General features: G+C 44.7%; 1 protein-coding gene across 1 annotated transcript in view; it reads left to right on the forward strand.

Moving 5' to 3' along the window:
• Positions 1-20,582, forward strand: part of ROPN1L (rhophilin associated tail protein 1 like) — a 296,316-nt gene that overhangs the window by 126,756 nt on the left and 148,978 nt on the right. Inside the window, 2 exon segments of the mRNA XM_029590038.1 lie at positions 19,933-19,965; positions 19,967-20,109. Coding sequence (XP_029445898.1) covers positions 19,933-19,965; positions 19,967-20,109 — 176 coding nt within the window.

Below are 20,582 nucleotides of genomic sequence, written 5' to 3' on the forward strand. Positions count from 1 at the left end.
ATGGGCCCACCAGGGATCCATCTTTCTACAAGCATTCAGGCCAATACAGTAAAGTGCAGCTGCGGTTACCCTGCTTCTAACCCGCTTTCTACTCACAATTTGACCACATTAGTCCAACCTGCGATTCACTATCCCTTTTAACCCATCCTTACCGCTTCTTTAAATCAATAGGTAACCCTTTCCGCCCGCGGCATGTATATGAGATGTAAACGATCGGATTAGCTATTCCCTCCCATACAGTAACGCGCGCCCCGATTATCGCTTTTTAAACCCGCAGTTTTGCCGTGCGTTTAACCTGCTAATTTACCGCCTACCCTTACCCCTGCGTTAGAGGCAGGGGTAAGGGTAGGCGGCAAACTTTCCCCCAGCCCCCGCTCACCTGCCCTGGCCACGTCCATGGGTGCCGGTCTCCGGGGCAGCCCCAGTCCTTTCTCCTTTCTCCCCTCCTCCCGAAGCAACTTTAACCAAAAGAAAACCTAAAAACCTAAAATCCCCTCCTCCCGAAGCAAGGCAGGCAAAAAGCAACTCGACATGTAAAGTATTGTGAATAAGTGTAACCAAAGCAAACTTACTTTTTCTTTCTTTCAGCCCTCTCTGCCCTCCTCCGGAGGCGCGCACCGCGGCTCCCCTGCCTCCCAGGGGCAGCCGGCGGCGAATGCCAGAGAATGCTTCTCTGGCTTGAGCACCCAAATTGACGAGTCCCCAAGCCAGCAAAGCATATGAACGTACGCCGTGACGTCGCGCACGCCCGTTCATGTGCTTTCGCTGGCTTGAGCGCCTGTGCACTACAGGTGTGCGTTAGTCCATCTTCACCGGCGGGGGCCGCTGGAAGCCTCGATTGATAGAATTATTTATTTATTTTATTTAACAGTTTTATATACCGAAATTCTTGTAAGGGTTTACAAATCAGTTCGGTTTACTTTATAATTAGTTGAATATCGTCTGCATAAATGTAATGTATGATTCCCAATCCTGCTAGTAGATGGCATAAGGGCAGCATGTATATGTTAAAGAGGGTTGCGAACAGGGCTGATCCCTGCGGTACTCCTGTTTTGAGATTGATTTTTTCTGATAATACATTGTTGATCTGAACTTGAAAAAACCTATTCTTTAGATATGAACTGAACCAGTTTATTGTTTTGTTGTGTAATCCAATTTCTTCTAGTCTTTTCAGTAATATTTTATGGTTTACTGTGTCGAAGGCTGCTGATAAGTCTAGCATTATTAGAATGTAATGTTTACCACTATCAAAACCTCTTAGAATGTTATCCGTTAGTGAAAGAAGTAGTATCTCAGTGCTGTAGTGCTTGCAAAATCCATGTGATGGATAAAGTATGTTATTATTATCTAGGTGTTCAGCTAGCTGTTTCTGTAATGTTTTTTCTATTAGTTTAGCTAGTATGGGAAGATTTGAGACTGGGCAGTAGTTGTTCAGTATCAGGGAGTCACTATTTTTTTTCTTTATGATTGGTTTTATAATTGCCCCTTTCAGTATATCTGGCATTGTTCCTTCTTCTAGGGATATAGGTTTATGATCTTAGCTAGTGTTGGGGAGACTGTGTTAGCTGTTTTTTTTTAGGTCAGATGTTGGTATTGAGTCGATTATGTGTGGAGCCTGGTTTAGGTTTTTTAGCATGGATTCAACTTCCATCTCGGATATCTCAATAAATGACGACCATTGGTTAACGTCTGTTTTTTGCATTTTAATTTCTTGTTTGGTAGTGTTAGGTAGTTTGGTTCTTAAGTTTGTAATTTTGTCACTGAAGAATTTGGCAATTTCATTACATTTTGATTCTGGTAGATTTTGAGGTGATTTTTGTTTGTCATTGGTGACATTTGATACTATTGAGAATAAGGTTCTTGGGTTGTTAGCAAACTTTTCTATTTTATTGCTGTAGTATTCTTTCTTAGCATTAAGGATTAGTTGTTTGTAGAAAGCTAGATGTTTTCTGTATTTAGTTAGGGTTTCGGTTGTTTTGTGTTTTCTCCATCTTTTTTCTATTGCCCTGAGAGTCCATTTTGCATTTTTTACTTTTTCGTTATGCCAGGGATTATTTTGTTTTGATTCTTTTTTTCGTATTGATTTGATGGGGTTTATTTCATCGGCTATTTTTTTGGTTGAGTCTAACCATGTTTCCGTAGCAGAATTGCAGTTGTTGTAGTCAATATCTGTTAGCTTTTCTTCTAGTTTGTTTTTTAGTTTTTCAAAATTATAAGGTGGTTGATACTTAAATTCTATGGGTTTATAATTTTGTTTGGTTTATGGTTTAAGGAATTTGACGTTGGAATGAATAAGGAAGTGGTCTGACCAGGGAATTTGCGTGTAATCAGTTTTAAAGTGTTCTAAACAGTTGTGGTTGATGAAGGTGAGATCAAGAGTGTCCAGCTTTATGTGTTGATTTGTCCGTTATTAGTGAGAAGTCTAATGCTGTCATAGTGTCAATTAGTGTTTGGCATGTATTTGATAAAGGGTGGATGTCCATGTGAAGATTAAAATCCCCTAGCACTGTGGTAGGTTTAGAGATGTTTAAGTGTGTTGTGAGAAACTCGATTAGTGGTGAGATATTTAATTCTAAGAGGCTTGGTGGGCAGTAGATAAGGCATATTTGTATAATTAGAATCAAAAATAGCAATTTCATGATTTGGGGGGGGGGGTGTTATTGGGTTTGGTTTACATTTGAAGGCTTTTTCAATAATTAGTAAGAGTCCGCCTCCGCGCTTATTTATTCTAGGGACTGAAAACACTTCGTAATTTCTATGTACTATTTGATTTTTTAATACTACTTCTGATTTTTTTAACCATGATTCAATTATTGCAATGAAGTTTGGTTTATTGTCATACAGTAAATCCGTGATGATTGGGAATTTTTTTGCGACTGATTGTGCATTTACTAAGAGGAATGTTAGCATTAGGAGGTTGTTTATGACAGATTTTTTTGAAATAGGGGTCCTTTTTATCTGAAAAGGTTATTTTGTGATGTTTTCTTTGTCTCTCTTGTTATATATCTAGTTTTGTTCTTTAAATAATTGTTTCCATATTTACCTTTGTTCAAGCAGACAGTGATTGCTTGTTTAGTTGGTACTTCTTCTTCCTTGTCCATGTTCCAAGATGACTGGTTTTGACTTGTGGATTGTCCGGGCGTTCTCGGTTACTCCGGGTGTACGAAGGGGCGTACAAAAGGGCATGCCCCTTTGTTGCGCCTCTTTGGTGTGCGACGCCGGCACGCGGTGCCTCTGGTTTCCTCTCTGCTGTTTAAATCCCCCCTCTTGGCGCGCTTTCCGACGTCGGTGACGTCAGCACCGTCAGCCAAGGGGGAGGAGCACGGCAGCACTTCCGGGTCCTCGGGGTCGATGCAGGACAGCGTCTGAAAGGAGAAGAAAACCAAAAAAGACAGAGAAACAGAAGAAAAAGAGAAAAAAACGGTCAAGCAGGAGAGCGAGGTAACACAGGGAGACACTACGAGGGAGACAGGGAGAGGGAGAGAGAAAAGAAACAGCCTTCGGTAGTTCTTCAGGCAGTTCGGCAGCAAGGCAGAGCGCCGATCACACAGCTGTGCCCATCGGACCCGGTCACCCCATAGACCTTCACACCTGTTTCTTTCGCTCTTTCTAAACGCGAAAGGGTGTCAGGTAACAAAGTAATCCATCCTCAAGCAAACATACTCTATGCAGTTCAGCCATCATACAAGGTTGCACACGATATGTGCAACCCTAAGGGCACATCACAGCCGAGCACTGTCAGCTTGGATGGACTTTCTCCATCAGGTTCTTCTCATAGACATCGATGCACCAACAGTAGGGTCATCACTGCCCAACTTCACATCCCACCACTGTTTACAAACAGACAGTGACAATCCCCTTTTAGAATGGACGGTCCTACAAAAGTGCACAAATGCCAATCTAATACTGCCTTCAAAGGAACTGTCCGCCACTGTTCTTGTATTGAGCAAAAAACCCCCAAAAACATTTTTTAATGACACATACAAATGGCTCAATACGTCAGCTGGGGACTTCCATACACCATGGCTAATTCAGCTGCTTATCTGTCGCATCAGCCTCAATTCGACTGGGCCGCGTTAGAACTCTCCCACTGGGGCCCAGGTTGTCATGGCAAGTGCCTTAAGGAGGTTTCTCCTGTCCTCGGCATGCCTACAACTCCAGTGATGCCAGGACTGCCGCCTCAATATGCATCATTCAGTGCACTGTATATAAGACACACAAAGAGAAAAAACCTTGACTACTCATTTCTGTGTCACATTCTCCTTTTGGAGCAATTGGTGTTCAGCAAAATCCAAATATTTAGTGCTATCCCCTTCTGGATGCCAAAAAACCATTTAGGTGAATTGAGCCCTGTGTATAAAGACTGCTGCTCTTCAGTGTTTGCTTCTCTAGCTTTTGCTGCTTTGTCTTCTACAATTTTTGTTCACTTCTGTAAGAGCAAGTTTGCTTACCGTAAATGGTGTTTTCCGTAGATAGCAGATGAATTAGTCATGCTGCATGGGTATGTCCTCCGTGCCACTAAGTGGCGGAGCTCTCAAAGTCTATCAAAGACTTTTAGCTAGGTAGTCCCTCCCTCCTGTATCATGACAGGATCACCTCAGGCTCCTCAGTCAGTATAAAAGCAAGGTAGGTGTGCTAGAATTGTCCGGGGAGGCGGGCGGGTCAGCATGGCTAATTCATCTCCTATCTACGGTAAATTGGGAAATTTTTAAAAAATGTAAATTATTTTAATTAATAGAAATTCTATTTATCAGTAGTTTTAAAATATTCTTTTATTAGAATGGTTTTACTATTATAATTGATGCTTTATATTTCATGATGTTATTTATTTTATGAGGAATGGTGGTTTCCCGTCGATAGCAGGCTGAAGTAGCCATGCTGTCTGGGAGTGTTGACGCGACCATGAGTAGGCGGAGCTTCCCTCAGATAGTGTCAGAGTTTTGAACTCTGAGCGCCTGCGCGGTCGTCTTCCCGCGCGAATCCGTTTCTCTCCTCAGTCTCTTTTTTTCCGCGAGCTAGTGGCATGCCAGGTTCCCTCTCTCTCTCTCCTCGTCAAGTTTTTTTTGTCAATTTTTCAGTGATTTTTTCGAGCGAATTTTTTCGGGGCAGTATGGCGCCTAAACCCTCAGGGTTTAAGTACAGCCAATGTGGCAAAATTATGTCCATCACAGACCATTTGAGAGCGCCCTCTACACAATCTTTTCCGGGACCGGAGAAGACTCAAAAGCGCCCGGAAAAAAGGCCTGCATCGTCGGAGCCGGGGGATTCAGCATCGATAAGGTCAGGCAAGCGCCCAGCGCCCTTAAAAGGGGTTGAGGTTTTTCCTCCTAAATCCCCTCATACAACTGCCAGGAGTCAGGGCTCTATTCCCGCTACCCCCTTACATCGCAGAGACGTTCGACGCATTCTACCTCGAAGTGCCGACTTCATGAGGGTAAATGTTCAGAGCACAGCGCATCGAAGCCTCCTCCGCCTCAACATCCTGAAGCATCGAAGAAGCAAGGTGCATCGACGCACATCGGTGCATCGACGCCACACGACGAACCACAGCGCATTGGCGCCTCGCGGACACATCATACCGCATTGAAGCAACACGGCGGAGAAAAGCACCGCGACGTGTCGAAACCACATGGCGCATTGAAACCACACGGCGCAAAGTCACATCAAATTACATCAGAGCACCATGGGCGCAAAAGCACACATAGTACACCAACTGCGCCTCAGCCTAGAAAAAAATACACATAAAACAAAACATGTAGTTCAAAAGTCATTTCTTTCCATTAACCCAAGGCCAAATTTGGATATGGAAGTAGAACTTTCGTTCGACTCTGAATCCTCTAGAGCTCCATCCTTTGTGGACATTTCAATTTCTAGTGGGGCATCTCCAGTGCATCCCACTCCGCACACTACTCGAGAACATTCAATGGCATCTCTTGTGCCTCCTCTGCCAGTAATTCCACAGACGCCACTTTCCTTCCAACCACAAACCCATTTGGCCTCCACGGCAATGCACAGATTTCTCAAGCATTGAACACCTTTTTTCAAGATTTACAATCTTCTTATCTACTGCCGGTGGCCCCATCTTCACCACCTGCTTCTCCTGGGCCTTATCAACTTATTCCACTGGTGTTGTCTCCAACCCCAGCAAGACCTGATACTCCTTTTTCAGACACTTCCACGTCTTCACCTAATTCATCCACAGGCATGCCTTCAGACCCTCCAGAAGGCCTCCCAGAACCCTATTCCCCACTAGAAGACTCAACATATGCGAAATTCATAGAAAAGGTGGGGAATATTCTACAAATACAAACCACAACAATTCCAGACCCTAGGTCAGAGGTTCTTGGCATCTTAAAAATCTTCAATATGCCACCAGAACCTACTGCTTTACCCCCATATGAGGTTTTAAACTCTGTTATATACAAGATGTGGGAGAAACCATTCTCAACGGGACCTGCGTCCAGAAAGATTGATTTAAAATATAGAATGCGAAATTCCACCATATATGACTCAGTACAATTGCCTCATAACTCCATTGTAGTAGAGTCTGCTCTATCCAAGTCTAAGCGTTCTAAACTACATGCTAACTCCCCTCCTGGAAAGGAGCATAAATCCATGGATGATTTTGGTCGCAAGATCTACCATTCGTCCATGCTATCTACAAAGATTCAGCACCATCGGTTCTATATGGTCCAATACTTGTTTGAAACTCTGCAAAAATTAAGACCCTTTTGCATAGCCTCTGATGATTCTTTACCTCAACCATTTACTGATATGGAGGAAGGATTACGACATTTACTGCGATCAATATACGAATCTTTCGAATGTTCCCCATGTACCTTTGCAACAGCCATCGCAGCCCGCAGAATGTCCTGGTTAAGAGCTAGCACAGTACGTGAAGACGTGCACGATAAATTGGTCGACATTCCTTGTATGGGTGACAGCCTATTCGGGGACAAATTTTCAGAAATGGTTGCATACCTAAAAGACCAAAAAACTGCAGTCTTAGCTCTCACAACACCTACGGATTCTCAATCATCCTACAAGAAATATTTCCCTACCTACCGAAGAAGGTCGTTCCAAAGACCTACTTTCCGGCCTTACCAATCTTATCGCCCACGAAGCTACTCGCAACAGCGATATCAAGCCCCCAACTCAACAATCACGTGCACGTCCTCGACCACAACGTCTGCAAAAACAATCAACTCCGATGCCTCAAAAACAGGCACCAGCTTTTTGAGCATCCCCGAGCCACCCCCACCAGTAAGGCTTCCTGCCTTACCTTACTGCTTCAGGCTTGTGCCTTGTTCCGCTGCCTTCGGGCTTATGTGTTTCATGTTCAGTATTAGTGCTGTCCTGCTTTGTCTGTCTAGTTCTTTGTCAGTCTTGTTTCCCTGGGTTCCCTCAGTCCAGTCACTTATACCTCCAGTCAGTATCACTCTGACCTGCACGGTTCCTGAATTCACCCTTACCAGCACCAAATTCCAGTTTTCTGTTCACCTTTACCTGCATTCACTTTCATACATACCTCTATGCTGTTCCAGTATTTCAAGTTCACCCTTACCTCCATGCACCTTGTATCAGATTCTTCCAGCCTATATTAGACTCTCTCTAGCCAGTTCCCACCTTCACAGTTCCCGTTAGTATCCATTTCCTGCTTGCACCAGCCAGCAACTAGACTCTACTGCATTCTTGTCTCTCTCCACCCTGAGACACCCCTGAAGGTGGTGTCCACTACACCTACCAGTGCCCATTTGTAACAAATATACCCCTATCTAGACGACTGGCTACTGGTAGCTTCGGATCTGACTCCCCTTCGAACTCACACGACTCAGACTATAACTTGTCTTCAGTCATTGGGGTTTCTAATAAATTAAGAACATAAGAAAATGCCATACTGGGTCAAACCAACGGTCCATCAAGCCCAGCATCCTGTTTCCAACAGTGGCCAATCCTCTGGCAACAAATTCCAGAGTTTAATTGTGCGTTGGGTTAAAAAGAACTTTCCTCCGATTAGTTTTAAATGTGCCCCATGCTAACTTCATGGAGTGCCCCCTAGTCTTTCTACTATCTGAAAGAGTAAATAACCAATTCACATCCACCCGTTCTAGACCTCTCATAATTTTAAACATCTCTTTCATATCCCCCCTCAGCCGTCTCTTCTCCAAGCTGAAAAGTCCTAACCTCTTTAGTCTTTCCTCATAGGGGAGCTGTTCCATTCCCCTTCTCATTTTGGTAGCCCTTCTCTGTACCTTCTCCATCGCAATTATATCTTTTTTGAGATGCGGCGACCAGAAATGTACACAGTATTCAAGGTGCGGTCTCACCATGGAGCGATACAGAGGCATTATGACATTTTCCGTTTTATTCACCATTCCCTTTTCTAATAATTCCCAACATTCTGTTTGCTTTTTTGACTGCCGCAGCACACTGAACCGACGATTTCAATGTGTTATCCACTATGACGCCTAGATCTCTTTCTTGGGTTGTAGCACTTAATATGGAACCCAACATTGTGTAATTATAGCATGGGTTATTTTTCCCTATATGCATCACCTTGCACTTATCCACATTAAATTTCATCTGCCATTTGGATGCCCAATTTTCCAGTCTCACAAGGTCTTCCTGCAATTTATCACAATCTGCTTGTGATTTAACTACTCTGAACAATTTTGTGTCATCTGCAAATTTGATTATCTCACTCGTCGTATTTCTTTCCAGATCATTTATAAATATATTGAAAAGTAAGGGTCCCAATACAGATCCCTGAGGCACTCCACTCTCCACTCCCTTCCACTGAAAAAATTGTCCATTTAATCCTACTCTCTGTTTCCTGTCTTTTAGCCAGTTTGCAATCCACGAAAGGACATCGCCACCTATCCCATGACTTTTTACTTTTCCTAGAAGCCTCTCATGAGGAACTTTGTCAAACGCCTTCTGAAAATCCAAGTATACTACATCTACCGGTTCACTTTTATCCACGTGTTTATTAACTCCTTCAAAAAAGTGAAGCAGATTTGTGAGGCAAGACTTGCCCTGGGTAAAGCCATGCTGACTTTGTTCCATTAAACCATGTCTTTCTATATGTGATTTTGATGTTTAGAACACTTTCCACTATTTTTCCTGGCACTGAAGTCAGGCTAACCGGTCTGTAGTTTCCCGGATCGCCCCTGGAACCCTTTTTAAATATTGGGGTTACATTTGCTATCCTCCAGTCTTCAGGTACAATGGATGATTTTAATGATAGGTTACAAATTTTTACTAATAGGTCTGAAATTTCATTTTTTAGTTCCTTCAGAACTCTGGGGTGTATACCATCCGGTCCAGGTGATTTACTACTCTTCAGTTTGTCAATCAGGCCTACCACATCTTCTGGGTTCACCGTGATTTGATTCAATCCATCTGAATCATTACCCATGAAAACCTTCTCCATTATGGGTACCTCCCCAACATCCTCTTCAGTAAACACCGAAGCAAAGAAATAATTTAATCTTTCCGCGATGGCCTTATCTTCTCTAAGTGCCCCTTTAACCCCTCGATCATCTAACGGTCCAACTGACTCCCTCACAGGCTTTCTGCTTCGGATATATTTTAAAAAGTTTTTACTGTGTGTTTTTGCCTCTACAGCCAACTTCTTTTCAAATTCTCTCTTAGCCTGTCTTATCAATGTCTTACATTTAACTTGCTTTATGCTTTATCCTATTTTCTTCTAATGGATCTTTCTTCCAATTTTGAATGAAGATCTTTTGGCTAAAATAGCTTCTTTCACCTCCCCTTTTAACCATGCCGGTAATCGTTTTGCCTTCTTTCCACCTTTCTTAATGTGTGGAATACATCTAGACTGTGCTTATAGAATGGTATTTTTTAACAATGACCACGCCACTTGGACATTTTTTACTTTTGTAGCTGCTCCTTTCAGTTTTTTTCTAACAATTTTTCTCATTTTATCAAAGTTTCCCTTTTGAAAGTTTAGCACGAGAGCCTTGGATTTGCACACTGTTCTCACAAGACAAGCAGGATGGTTGTCCTCACAAATGGGTGACATCGAGGATGGAGCCCACCACGGAAAACTTCTGTCAAAGTTTAACAGAACTTTGACTGACCCCTACTGGGCATGCCCAGCACGGCACTGACCCTGCAGCCAGCAGGGGTCTCCCCTCAGTCTTCTTTTTTCCGCGCAGCAGTTGCCACGCGGCGAAAGGAGCTCTTAACCACGTTCCTGACAGGAATTCGGAATTTTATTTCTGAAGAAAATTTGCCCCTCAGGGGTCTCCCTTCGACAAATTTTTACACCTCGCGGAACTCCGGTAAGTTTTTTGCCGTTTTTGGTCGACTTACGTCGAGTTTGGCCCTTGAGGCCTGTCGACAGTCACCAAACCCGCGACTAAATTTTTGGCCCAAGGCCATGGCGACGGGGTTTTGTCGATGTCCGGATTGCACCCGGACTATGTCAATCACAGACCCCCATATGGTCTGTGTTTTGTGTTTAGGCAGCGAGCATGATGTCCTGACTTGCACCAAATGTGCCTTAATGACACCCAAAGGTCGCAAAGCCAGGATGGAGAAGATGGGGCTCCTCTTCCATGCTCGCACCCCAACGCCATCGATAGCATCGACGTCATCGGAACCGGCACCGTCGAAGTTGCACCATCATCGTCAACCCTCCGGTGACCATCCACCATCGATGACTTCCCGGCCGTCGACTCCTGTCCCTTCCCCGGATGGGCGAGGGGATCGGAAAGATAAACATCGCCATCGACGGCACAAGTCTCGGCCTGTCGAGGATCCAGAACCATCGACCTCCGTACAGACCGAGCCACCGACTAAAAAGCCTCGATCAGACCTGGCACCGTCCACGTCTCGTTCGCAGGCACCGAGGAAACCCTCACTCCCTCGGGGTGTGGGAGCCGTGATCCCACCGGTTACGGTGGTCCCTCCGGCTCAGCCTCAGCCTCCCTCTCCCGTCGAGCCGGGTATCGTTACCCCTGGTCTCCGGGCAGAACTGGACCGGCTGGTCCAGGAGGCCATCGAAAAAGCGATGCAGAAGTTCCAACCTCCACCGGCTCCGGCACCGGCTCCGGCACCGATTCCGGCACCGACTCTGGCACTGAGGAAGGAACCGAGCCACTGGTGGAAGCTCTAGCACCGCTACTGCACTGCATGGAGGCGCTTATAACGGCCCTTCCATCGGTGATTTCAGTAGCACCGACAACACCACCGTCTCCGACAGGATTATCATCGGGAGGGGAAACACCGTTCGTAATTCCCCCTTCAGGGGTGGTCCCATCGGTGCCTTCTCATCCCTCGCCACCGATATATCCTTCGGCTCCATCGATTCCAAGGCCGGCACCGATTCCATCGACAGCACCGAAGCCCTCGATGCCGTTTCCAGCTCCGCCTTCAGCACCGATGCCATCGAGATTCTACTCAATACCCTCGGTGGTTCCTCCTAATATCCCGGACCCTCAACCAGGACCTTCAGGGCTTCAAGCCCCGCATGATCCCTATGATACCTGGGGTGATGATACATCTTCTGACACGGATTTACCTTCGCCACCGTCTCCTACAGAGAGTAGAAAGCGTTCTCCTCCTGAGGATCTCTCGTTCATTAATTTTGTGAAGGAGATGTCAGAATTAGTCCCTTTTCAGCTACAATCTGAAAAAGATGACAGGCACCAGATGATGGAACTGCTCCAATTTCTGGATGCTCCCAAAATCATCGCTTCCATCCCTATTCACCAGGTGTTTCTGGATCTTCTAAAGAAAAACTGGGAATCTCCTTCATCTGTTTCCCCAGTCAATAAGAAAGCTGACTCCACATATCTTGTCCAGTCAGCACCGGGATTTCAGAAGCCTCAACTGGATCATCGCTCTGTCGTTGTTGAGTCAGCGCAAAAGAAAGCTAAGCGTCTAAAGCCACACTCTTCAACGCCACCTACCAAGGACAACAAATTCCTGGATAGTGTAGGAAGGAAGGTGTATCACGGAGCTATGTTAATTTCACGCATAGCTTTGTATCAGCTTTACATGACTCAATATAACAGAGCCATCCTAAAACAGATGCAAGAATATGCGGACACCTTGCCTGAGCAATATCAACCACAGCTTCTAGCCCTCCTTAACAAAGGGTTTGAGGCCGGGAAGCATGAAATTAGGACTGCATATGACATCTTCGATGCTTCCACAAAAGTTTCAGCCACAGCCATCTCAGCCAGATGTTGGGCTTGGTTAAAATCATCCGACCTTCGCCCAGAGGTCCAGGATCGGCTATCTGATTTACCCTGCCTAGGGGACAACTTGTTTGGAGAACAAATTCAGCAAATAGTAGCCGAATTAAAAGATCACCACGAGACGTTGAAACAACTCTCATCCACTCCATCTGATGTGACCTCCAAACAACCATCTAAGAAAGACTCTAAAAAGTCGTTCTTTAGGCCACGTCGGTATTACCCTCCATCGGCTAAGCCTCGACCTGCACTATCTTCCAACAGAGCTCAGCCACGCCAGCCTCGGAAGCAAAGACCTACTGTAGCCCCACCCCCTGGGCCTGCGGCGGGCCTTTGACTTCCCTGTAGAGAGCACGTGCCAAACCCCTCTTCCAGCCATCCCTGTGGGAGGTCGACTGTGCCACTTTTTAGACCGCTGGCTACAGATCACCTCAGATCAGTGGGTACTAGCAATTATAGCACAGGGTTACCACCTCAACTTCACTACTCTTCCTGCAGACTCCCCGCCTCTACAAGCATGGAGTCTGACCAGCCACTTGGCTCACTTACAACAAGAAGTATTCCTTCTTCTGCAATCAAATGCTATAGAACCCGTCCCTCCCTCTCAGCAAGGAAAGGGATTCTACTCCAGGTACTTCCTGATACCAAAGAAATCAGGGGGGCTTCGTCCCATCTTAGACCTTCGAGCCCTCAACAAGTACCTTCAAAAAGAGAAGTTCAAAATGGTAACCCTGGGCTCGCTTCTCCCTCTGCTGCAAAGAGGGGATTGGCTATGCTCTCTCGACCTCAAAGACGCTTATACCCACATTGCGATAACACAATCCCATCGCAAGTATCTGCGTTTTCTGGTGGGCCGAAACCATTACCAATATCGAGTACTACCTTTCGGCCTGGCATCTGCACCACGGGTCTTTACCAAATGTCTCGTCGTGGTAGCAGCATTCCTCAGGAAGGAAGGTGTCCACGTCTACCCCTACCTGGACGATTGGTTAATCAGGGCCTCCACCCAACAGATTGCTCAATCCTCCCTAAAATTGACAATTCAAACACTCCTTTCCTTAGGGTTTCTTGTCAATTACGAGAAATCTTGCTTAGTCCCATCTCAAACCTTATCCTTCATTGGGGCAGACTTGGACACCTTACAGGCAAAGGCCTACCTTCCTCATCACAGGGTCCAGACTCTAATATCCCTAGCTCACCAGCTCCAGTCTCAAAACACTGCCACGGCTCGCCAATTCCTCGTTCTCCTAGGACACATGGCATCCTCGGTTCAAGTCACTCCCATGACCCGACTGGCCATGAGAGTTACCCAATGGACTCTGCGACACCAATGGATTCAAGCTCTTCAGCCTCTGTCCACCATTGTCACAATTACACAAGCGCTACGCCTGTCTTTAACGTGGTGGACGACTCAAGTCAACCTCCTTCAGGGCTTACCTTTTCTTCTACCAGATCCCCAAGTAATCCTAACCACCAATGCTTCCCACATCGGTTGGGGGGCCCATGTGGACGATTTACAAACTCAAGGACTCTGGTCTCGAGAGGAAGCTGAACACCAGATAAATTTCTTGGAACTGCGAGCAATCCGCTACGCGCTCAGAACTTTCCAAGCTCACCTATCGAATCAGATAATCTTGATCCAGACAGACAACCAGGTGGCCATGTGGTACATAAACAAGCAGGGAGGCACAGGCTCCTTCCTTCTGTGTCAGGAAGCTGTGCAGATTTGGGCAGAAGCCCTCTCCCACTCCATGTACCTCAGGGCCACCTACCTGCCGGGAGTAGACAATGTATTGGCAGACCAGCTGAGCCGTGTCTTCCAACCACACGAGTGGTCACTCAATCCTCTGGTAGCGACCTCTCTGTTTCACAAGTGGGGTTATCCCCACATAGACCTCTTTGCGTCTCCTCAGAACCACAAAGTGGACAATTACTGCTCTCTCATTCGGAGCCAGCACTCTCGGCCGAGGGATGCCTTCTCCCTCAAGTGGACAACCGGTCTGCTCTATGCATTCCCTCCACTTCCTCTTCTGTCGAGGACTCTCGTGAAGCTACGCCAGGACAGAGGAACCATGATCCTGATAGCACCGCACTGGCCACGCCAGGTGTGGTTTCCCATACTTCAGGATCTCTCCATCTGCAGGCACATTCCCTTGGGAAAGGACCCGCATCTACTCACTCAAAACGACGGATGCCTCCTCCATCCCAACCTCCAGGCCTTGTCCCTGACGGCATGGATGTTGAAAGGTTAGTCCTTCAGCCTTTTAACCTTTCGGATTCAGTTTCTCGTGTCCTGATAGCTTCGCGAAAGCCCTCCACCAGAAGATCCTATTCATATAAATGGAAAAGGTACACATCATGGTGCACTTCTCAGTCCCTTGATCCCCTTTCCTGTCCAATCTCTAAATTCTTGGACTATTTATGGCATCTATCAGAATCAGGTCTTAAAACCTCTTCCATAAGGATGCATGTCAGTGCGGTAGCCGCCTTCCATAAAGGTATCGAAGGTGTCCCTATTTCAGTATAACCCCTGGTAACACGCTTTCTTAAAGGCTTGCTCCATCTGAAGCCACCCTTACGTCCTCCGGCCCCATCTTGGGACCTAAATCTGGTTCTTGGTCGTCTAATGAAACCACCTTTCGAACCTCTGCACTCCTGTGACTTGAAATATCTCACTTGGAAAGTGTTATTCCTTTTGGCTATCACTTCAGCTCGCAGGGTTAGTGAATTACAGGCCCTAGTTACCTATCCGCCTTACACTAAGCTCCTGCAGGACCGAGCGGTACTCCGCACTCACCCTAAATTTTTACCTAAGGTAGTTTCGGAGTTTCATATCAATCAATCCATCATACTACCTATCTTTTTTCCCAGGCCGCACTCCAACTCAGGGGAACAGACCCTGCATACCCTAGACTGTAAACGGGCTCTAGCTTTTTATCTAGACCGTACAGTTTCTCACAGAAAGAGCACTCAATTATTCGTCTCTTTCCATCCTAACAAGTTAGGACAACCTGTGGGTAAGCAGGCTCTTTCCTCCTGGTTGGCGGACTGCATTTCTTTTTGCTATCAGCAAGCTGGCATTCCTTTCCAAGACCGTGTTAAAGCACACTCTGTGAGGGCCATGGCGACTTCAGTGGCACACCTTCGATCGGTGCCGCTTCCTGACATCTGCAAAGCTGCAACCTGGAGTTCTCTCCATACCTTTGCAGCCCACTATTGTTTGGACAAAGCTGGAAGACAGGACTCCATCTTCGGCCAATCTGTCTTGCGTAACCTTTTTCCAACTTGATGTACCAACACCCTTCCACCTTCCCGGTAGGGTGCGGATGCCCGTTCCCAAATTACACCCCAGTTGTTGTGCCTGTTGCACGCCGTTGGGTGCCTTTGGTGCAAGTCAGGACATCCTCAGCTCGGTACTCACCCATTTGTGAGGACAACCATCCTGCTTGTCCTGTGAGAAAGCAAATGTTGCTTACCTGATGTAACAGGTGTTCTCACAGGACAGCAGGATGTTAGTCCTCACGAAACCCGCCCGCCACCCCGCGGTGTTGGGTTCGTTTTATTTTTACTTTTTCGGCACTGCCTGTAGCTTTGAAAATCAGACTGAGGGGAGACCCCTGCTGGCTGCAGGGTCAGTGCCGTGCTGGGCATGCCCAGTAGGGGCCAGTCAAAGTTCTGTTAAACTTTGACAGACGTTTTCCATGGTGGGCTCCATCCTCGATGTCACCCATTTGTGAGGACTAACATCCTGCTGTCCTGTGAGAACACCTGTTACATCAGGTAAGCAACATTTGCTTTCCTCTTCCAGTCATTAAATCAAATTTGATGATATTATGATCACTATTTCCAAGCGGCGCCACCACCGTTACCTCTCTCACCAAGTCCTGTGCTCCACTGAGAATTAGATCTAAAATTGCTCCCTCTCTTGTCGGTTCCTGAACTAATTGCTCCATAAAGCTATCATTTATTCCATCCAGGAACGTTATCTCTCTAGCGTGTCCCGATGATACATTTACCCAGTCAATATTGGGGTAATTGAAGTCTCCCATTATTACCGCACTACCAAGTTGGTTAGCTTCCCTAATTTCTCTTAGCATTTCACTGTCCGTCTCACCAGACTCTATCCTCCTGGCTAGCGGACTCTATCCTCCCGGCTAGCGGACTCTATCCTCCTGGCTAGCGGACTGAATTTCCTTCTGCTACCCACAAGCAGGCCTTCCACTGCAAGAACACGTGAAAGCACATTCTATAAGGGTCATGGCAACATCAGTAGCGCACCTCCGTTCGTGCCCCTTACTGACATCTGCAGAGCTGCTACGTGCAGCTCATTATTGCCTGGACAAGGCTGGCAAGCAAGATTCCATTTTTGGCCAGTCTGTTCTACGCAATCTATTCTCAGCGTAATAACCCAACTTCCTTCCAGCGGCCCACTGGATTTTCAGGATGCCCACCCACCCCTGTTGTTGTGCCTGTTGCACGTCTTTGGGTGCTTTTGGTATATTTTCTTGGGCATCCTCAGCTCGCTATTCACCCATATGTTAGGACTACCATCCTGCTTGTCCTGTGAGAAAGCGGAGTTGCTTACCAGTAACAGGTGTTCTCACAGGACAGCAGGATGTTAGTCCTCACGAAACCCGCCCGCCATCCCGCAGAGTTGGGTTCGCTTACGATTTATTATTTTTTGTTCGTACTTTTACTATAAATGAGACTGAAGGGGAGACCCCTGCTGGATGCAGCGTTGGGGGCATGCTGGGCATGCTCAGTGTGCCAAGTCAAAGTTCTAGTAACTTTGACAAAAGTGTTCCGTGGTAGGGCCCCATCCTGATGATGTCACCCATATGTGAGGACTAACATTCTGCTGTCCTGTGAGAACACCTGTAACAGGTAAGCAACTCTGCTTTATTAAAAATACATATGTAACTTAACCCAAACTAAGTCCTATGTACGTGGGCCAACTAGCCTGATCATACTTTTGTTGGAAGAATGATAGCACAGCATCATAAGAACATAAGAAATTGCCATGCTGGGTCAGACCAAGGGTCCATCAAGCCCAGCATCCTGTTTCCAACAGAGGCCAAACCAGGCCACAAGAACCTGGCAATTACCCAAACACCTAGAAGATCCCATGCTACTGATGCACTGATGCAATTAATAGCAGTGGCTATTCCCTAAGTAAACTTGATTAATAGCAGTTAATGGACTTCTCTTCCAAGAACTTATCCAAACCTTTTTTGAACCCAGCTACACTAACTGCACTAACCACATCCTCTGGCAACAAATTCCAGAGATTTATTGTGCGTTGAGTGAAAAAGAATTTTCTCTGATTAGTCTTAAATGTGACAGCAAGGGGTTAACATTCTAGGCTGTGTCACCTAATCATACACAGGAAGGGGAAGCACTGAAAAAGGGTCATATATAGAGGATGTAACTTGCACTAGTGAGGTGAGTCTCCATCTTCATCCCTGCCTATTGTGTCTGTCATACCAGCACAATCCTTATGTACAGAAACATGTAACTGTATATAATTTTTGTTGTTTTTCTATCCTAGTTTCCCAAGTAAAGTATCCTTGAGAGCTGCCACTGAAGAGTGCTGAGCTAGTTCTATTTCACAGTAAAGAGGAGGATGCTGGAGGGAGGAAAAGAGGAGAGATGTTGGACAGAGTGATAGAGAGAAGAGATGCTGGGCATTGTGCATATGGGGCAAAGGAAGGGGAATTCATGACATGGCAGAGAGTGAGAGGTAGATGTTGAGTGGGGGATGCTGTGCCAGAGTTGCTGCGATAGGCAGGTGTGTTTATGCACCATGCTTATTATCATAGGGCCTGGATCACTTGAACAATTTTTTGATTGCAAGTAAAACTTATATCATGTCTAAGTGCACTTATCTAAATATTCTTAATCTGTACCCTGCATTTATTGCAATTTCATGAGAGAGTGATTCGTTTTTTTGAAATTCTGGCAATTTCTGCCTCCGGGGGAATGAATCAGTCCCTTATTTCTTATTTTTATTTTTTTATTTTATTTAAAAGTTTTTTATATACCGCACATGGGGTCACTTACGTGTCTGTCTAGGCGGTTTACAATTTACATACACAATAAAAACAATTTGAACATAAGACACAATAAAACAAAAATAGTTCTTTCTTTACAAGTATCAAGCAGATATGGGTAATTCAGAGTAAACATTTAAATGGTGGTACTGAGATTGTATGCTTTATTAAATAGAAAGGTTTTAACCATCTTTTTGAATTCATTTCGATTAGATGTCATTCGGATACTGTCTGGTATAGAGTTCCACAAGGAAGGACCAAAAACTGAGAAAGCTCTGTTTCTTGTTAGGGCTAAGCTAGTAGATCTGACTGATCTTATTCAGCGTCTAAAGAAAGAAGAAGCAATTTGAACCTATTTGGCACTGAATGGATCAATCTCTAGCTGACACATTTAAACTCATGTCATCATGTTAAAATGACAAATTACTCACTCTCCTCGCTAGTGGTAGGGACTATTGTGACAATTACCATAAATCATACGTTCCCCACCTCTTCAACCTTTATTATACTTAATCAAATTTACCCCCAAAAATATTGAAAGTAGGGAAAGGAAGGTTTCATACACCCACCACAACTTGCTACTCCGTAGCCTTGTATGCAGTGTTTTCAGATTGTTGTAATCATGAACCTGCCTTCCTCCTACCCGATTTTATTCAATTTTTTTCTTAAAATCAAAAAACCATTTTTTAATATTTTTCAAAAAGTTGTGTGCACAAAACCCTTCCCAATGTCAACCATCTGTTTATTAGTAGCACTCTTGATCTTAATGACGATATTAATTTTCTTGGAAATCCCCTATATGTAACATTACTTCATTCAGTGCTCGAATGTCTCTAGGTATTCACAGTGTTTCTATCACTTTTTATATATTGTCCCACCTGGGCTTTTTCTTTGAACTTCATATCCTGTGCAGCGGAAGACTGATGATAAACTTTGAATTCAAAGCGATGACCGATACCGAAGTAAATTACTTCTATATTACAGCACTCCAAAGTGATAGAAACACTGTGAATACCTAGAGACATTTGAGTACTGAATGAAGTAATGTTACATATAGGGGATTTCCAAGAAAATTAATATTGTCATTAAGATCAGGAGTGCTACTAATAAACAGATGGTTGACATTGGGAAGGGTTTTGTGCACACAAATTTTTGAAAAATATTAAAAAATGATTTTTTGATTTTAAGAAAAAAATTGAATAAAATCGGAGTGGGTAGGAGGAAGGCAGGTTCATGATTCAAACAATCTGAAAACATGACATACAAGGCTATGGAGGTAGCAAGTTTGTGGTGGGTGTATGAAACCTTCCTTTCCCCTACTTTCAATATTTTTGGGGGTAGTAAATTGATTAAGTATAATAAAGGTGAAGAGGTGGGGAACGTATGATTTATGGTAGTCATGTTAAATGTGCATCTATCCCTTTAAACAAAAGCCACTCTATGATTATATATATAAATATGATATAATTATATCTATATATATATATTTATCTATCTTTATCTTGTCTCTATCCCTCTTCCTCTTAACCCCAACTTGGAGAGGGAGGCCCATCCAATTGTATAGATGGAAAAGGGAGCTGCAGCTCAAAAGGTTTGCTACCCCAGGCTAATGTGTGTTTTTTTTTTTTTTTGTTCACTTTCATGGGGACTTGAAGTCTATTACTAGTGCTCTGAAACATGCCTGTGAAAATTCTGACAAAAGATCCAGATGGAGGACCTGCTCGCATTCCATTTACAACCTTCTCATTTCTGTATGCATATTTGGCTCATTTGGATGGAGACATCTCAAAGTCCGAAATTGAGACTGCTCTTGCGACTCTTCAGGAAGAAGTGTAAGTAAACTTAAAGGAGAAATATCTTTTTTTTCTGCTTTTTGTTTTCCTGTGGAAGAAAAGGTATCTTTGGGGTCGATTCACCCCAGAGATTTAGGCCTTCACTTGGAGAACAGCAGCCAAATATTGGATTTTCCCAAATATCTACTGTCAAGAAAGGGAATAATTTTATGCTAATCATTCTTTGAAACTCTTAAGAAATTATTCATTTCTTTCTGCTAACACCAGTCCAGAATATTTGGGTTTCAGCCCTCTTCAGCTGATGTTGGCAGAACATTGGCTTTTTTTTTTTTAATTCTATGACATCACTACCTCTACTTAACCTAAATAGAAAATGCGTAAGCCAGTTTTTTCTGCTTCCAGCTGTTGAGACGAACTTCTGTTTAGTGCAGGAGTTCTAGAGGCTTTGAGAGGAAAGCTTTTTATTTAAAATATATAAGACAAAAGAGAAAATGTAAAATGAAAAAGACTCC

Source organism: Rhinatrema bivittatum, chromosome 2 (genome assembly GCF_901001135.1).
Source record: "Rhinatrema bivittatum chromosome 2, aRhiBiv1.1, whole genome shotgun sequence".
In the NCBI taxonomy this organism is placed as follows: domain Eukaryota; kingdom Metazoa; phylum Chordata; class Amphibia; order Gymnophiona; family Rhinatrematidae; genus Rhinatrema; species Rhinatrema bivittatum.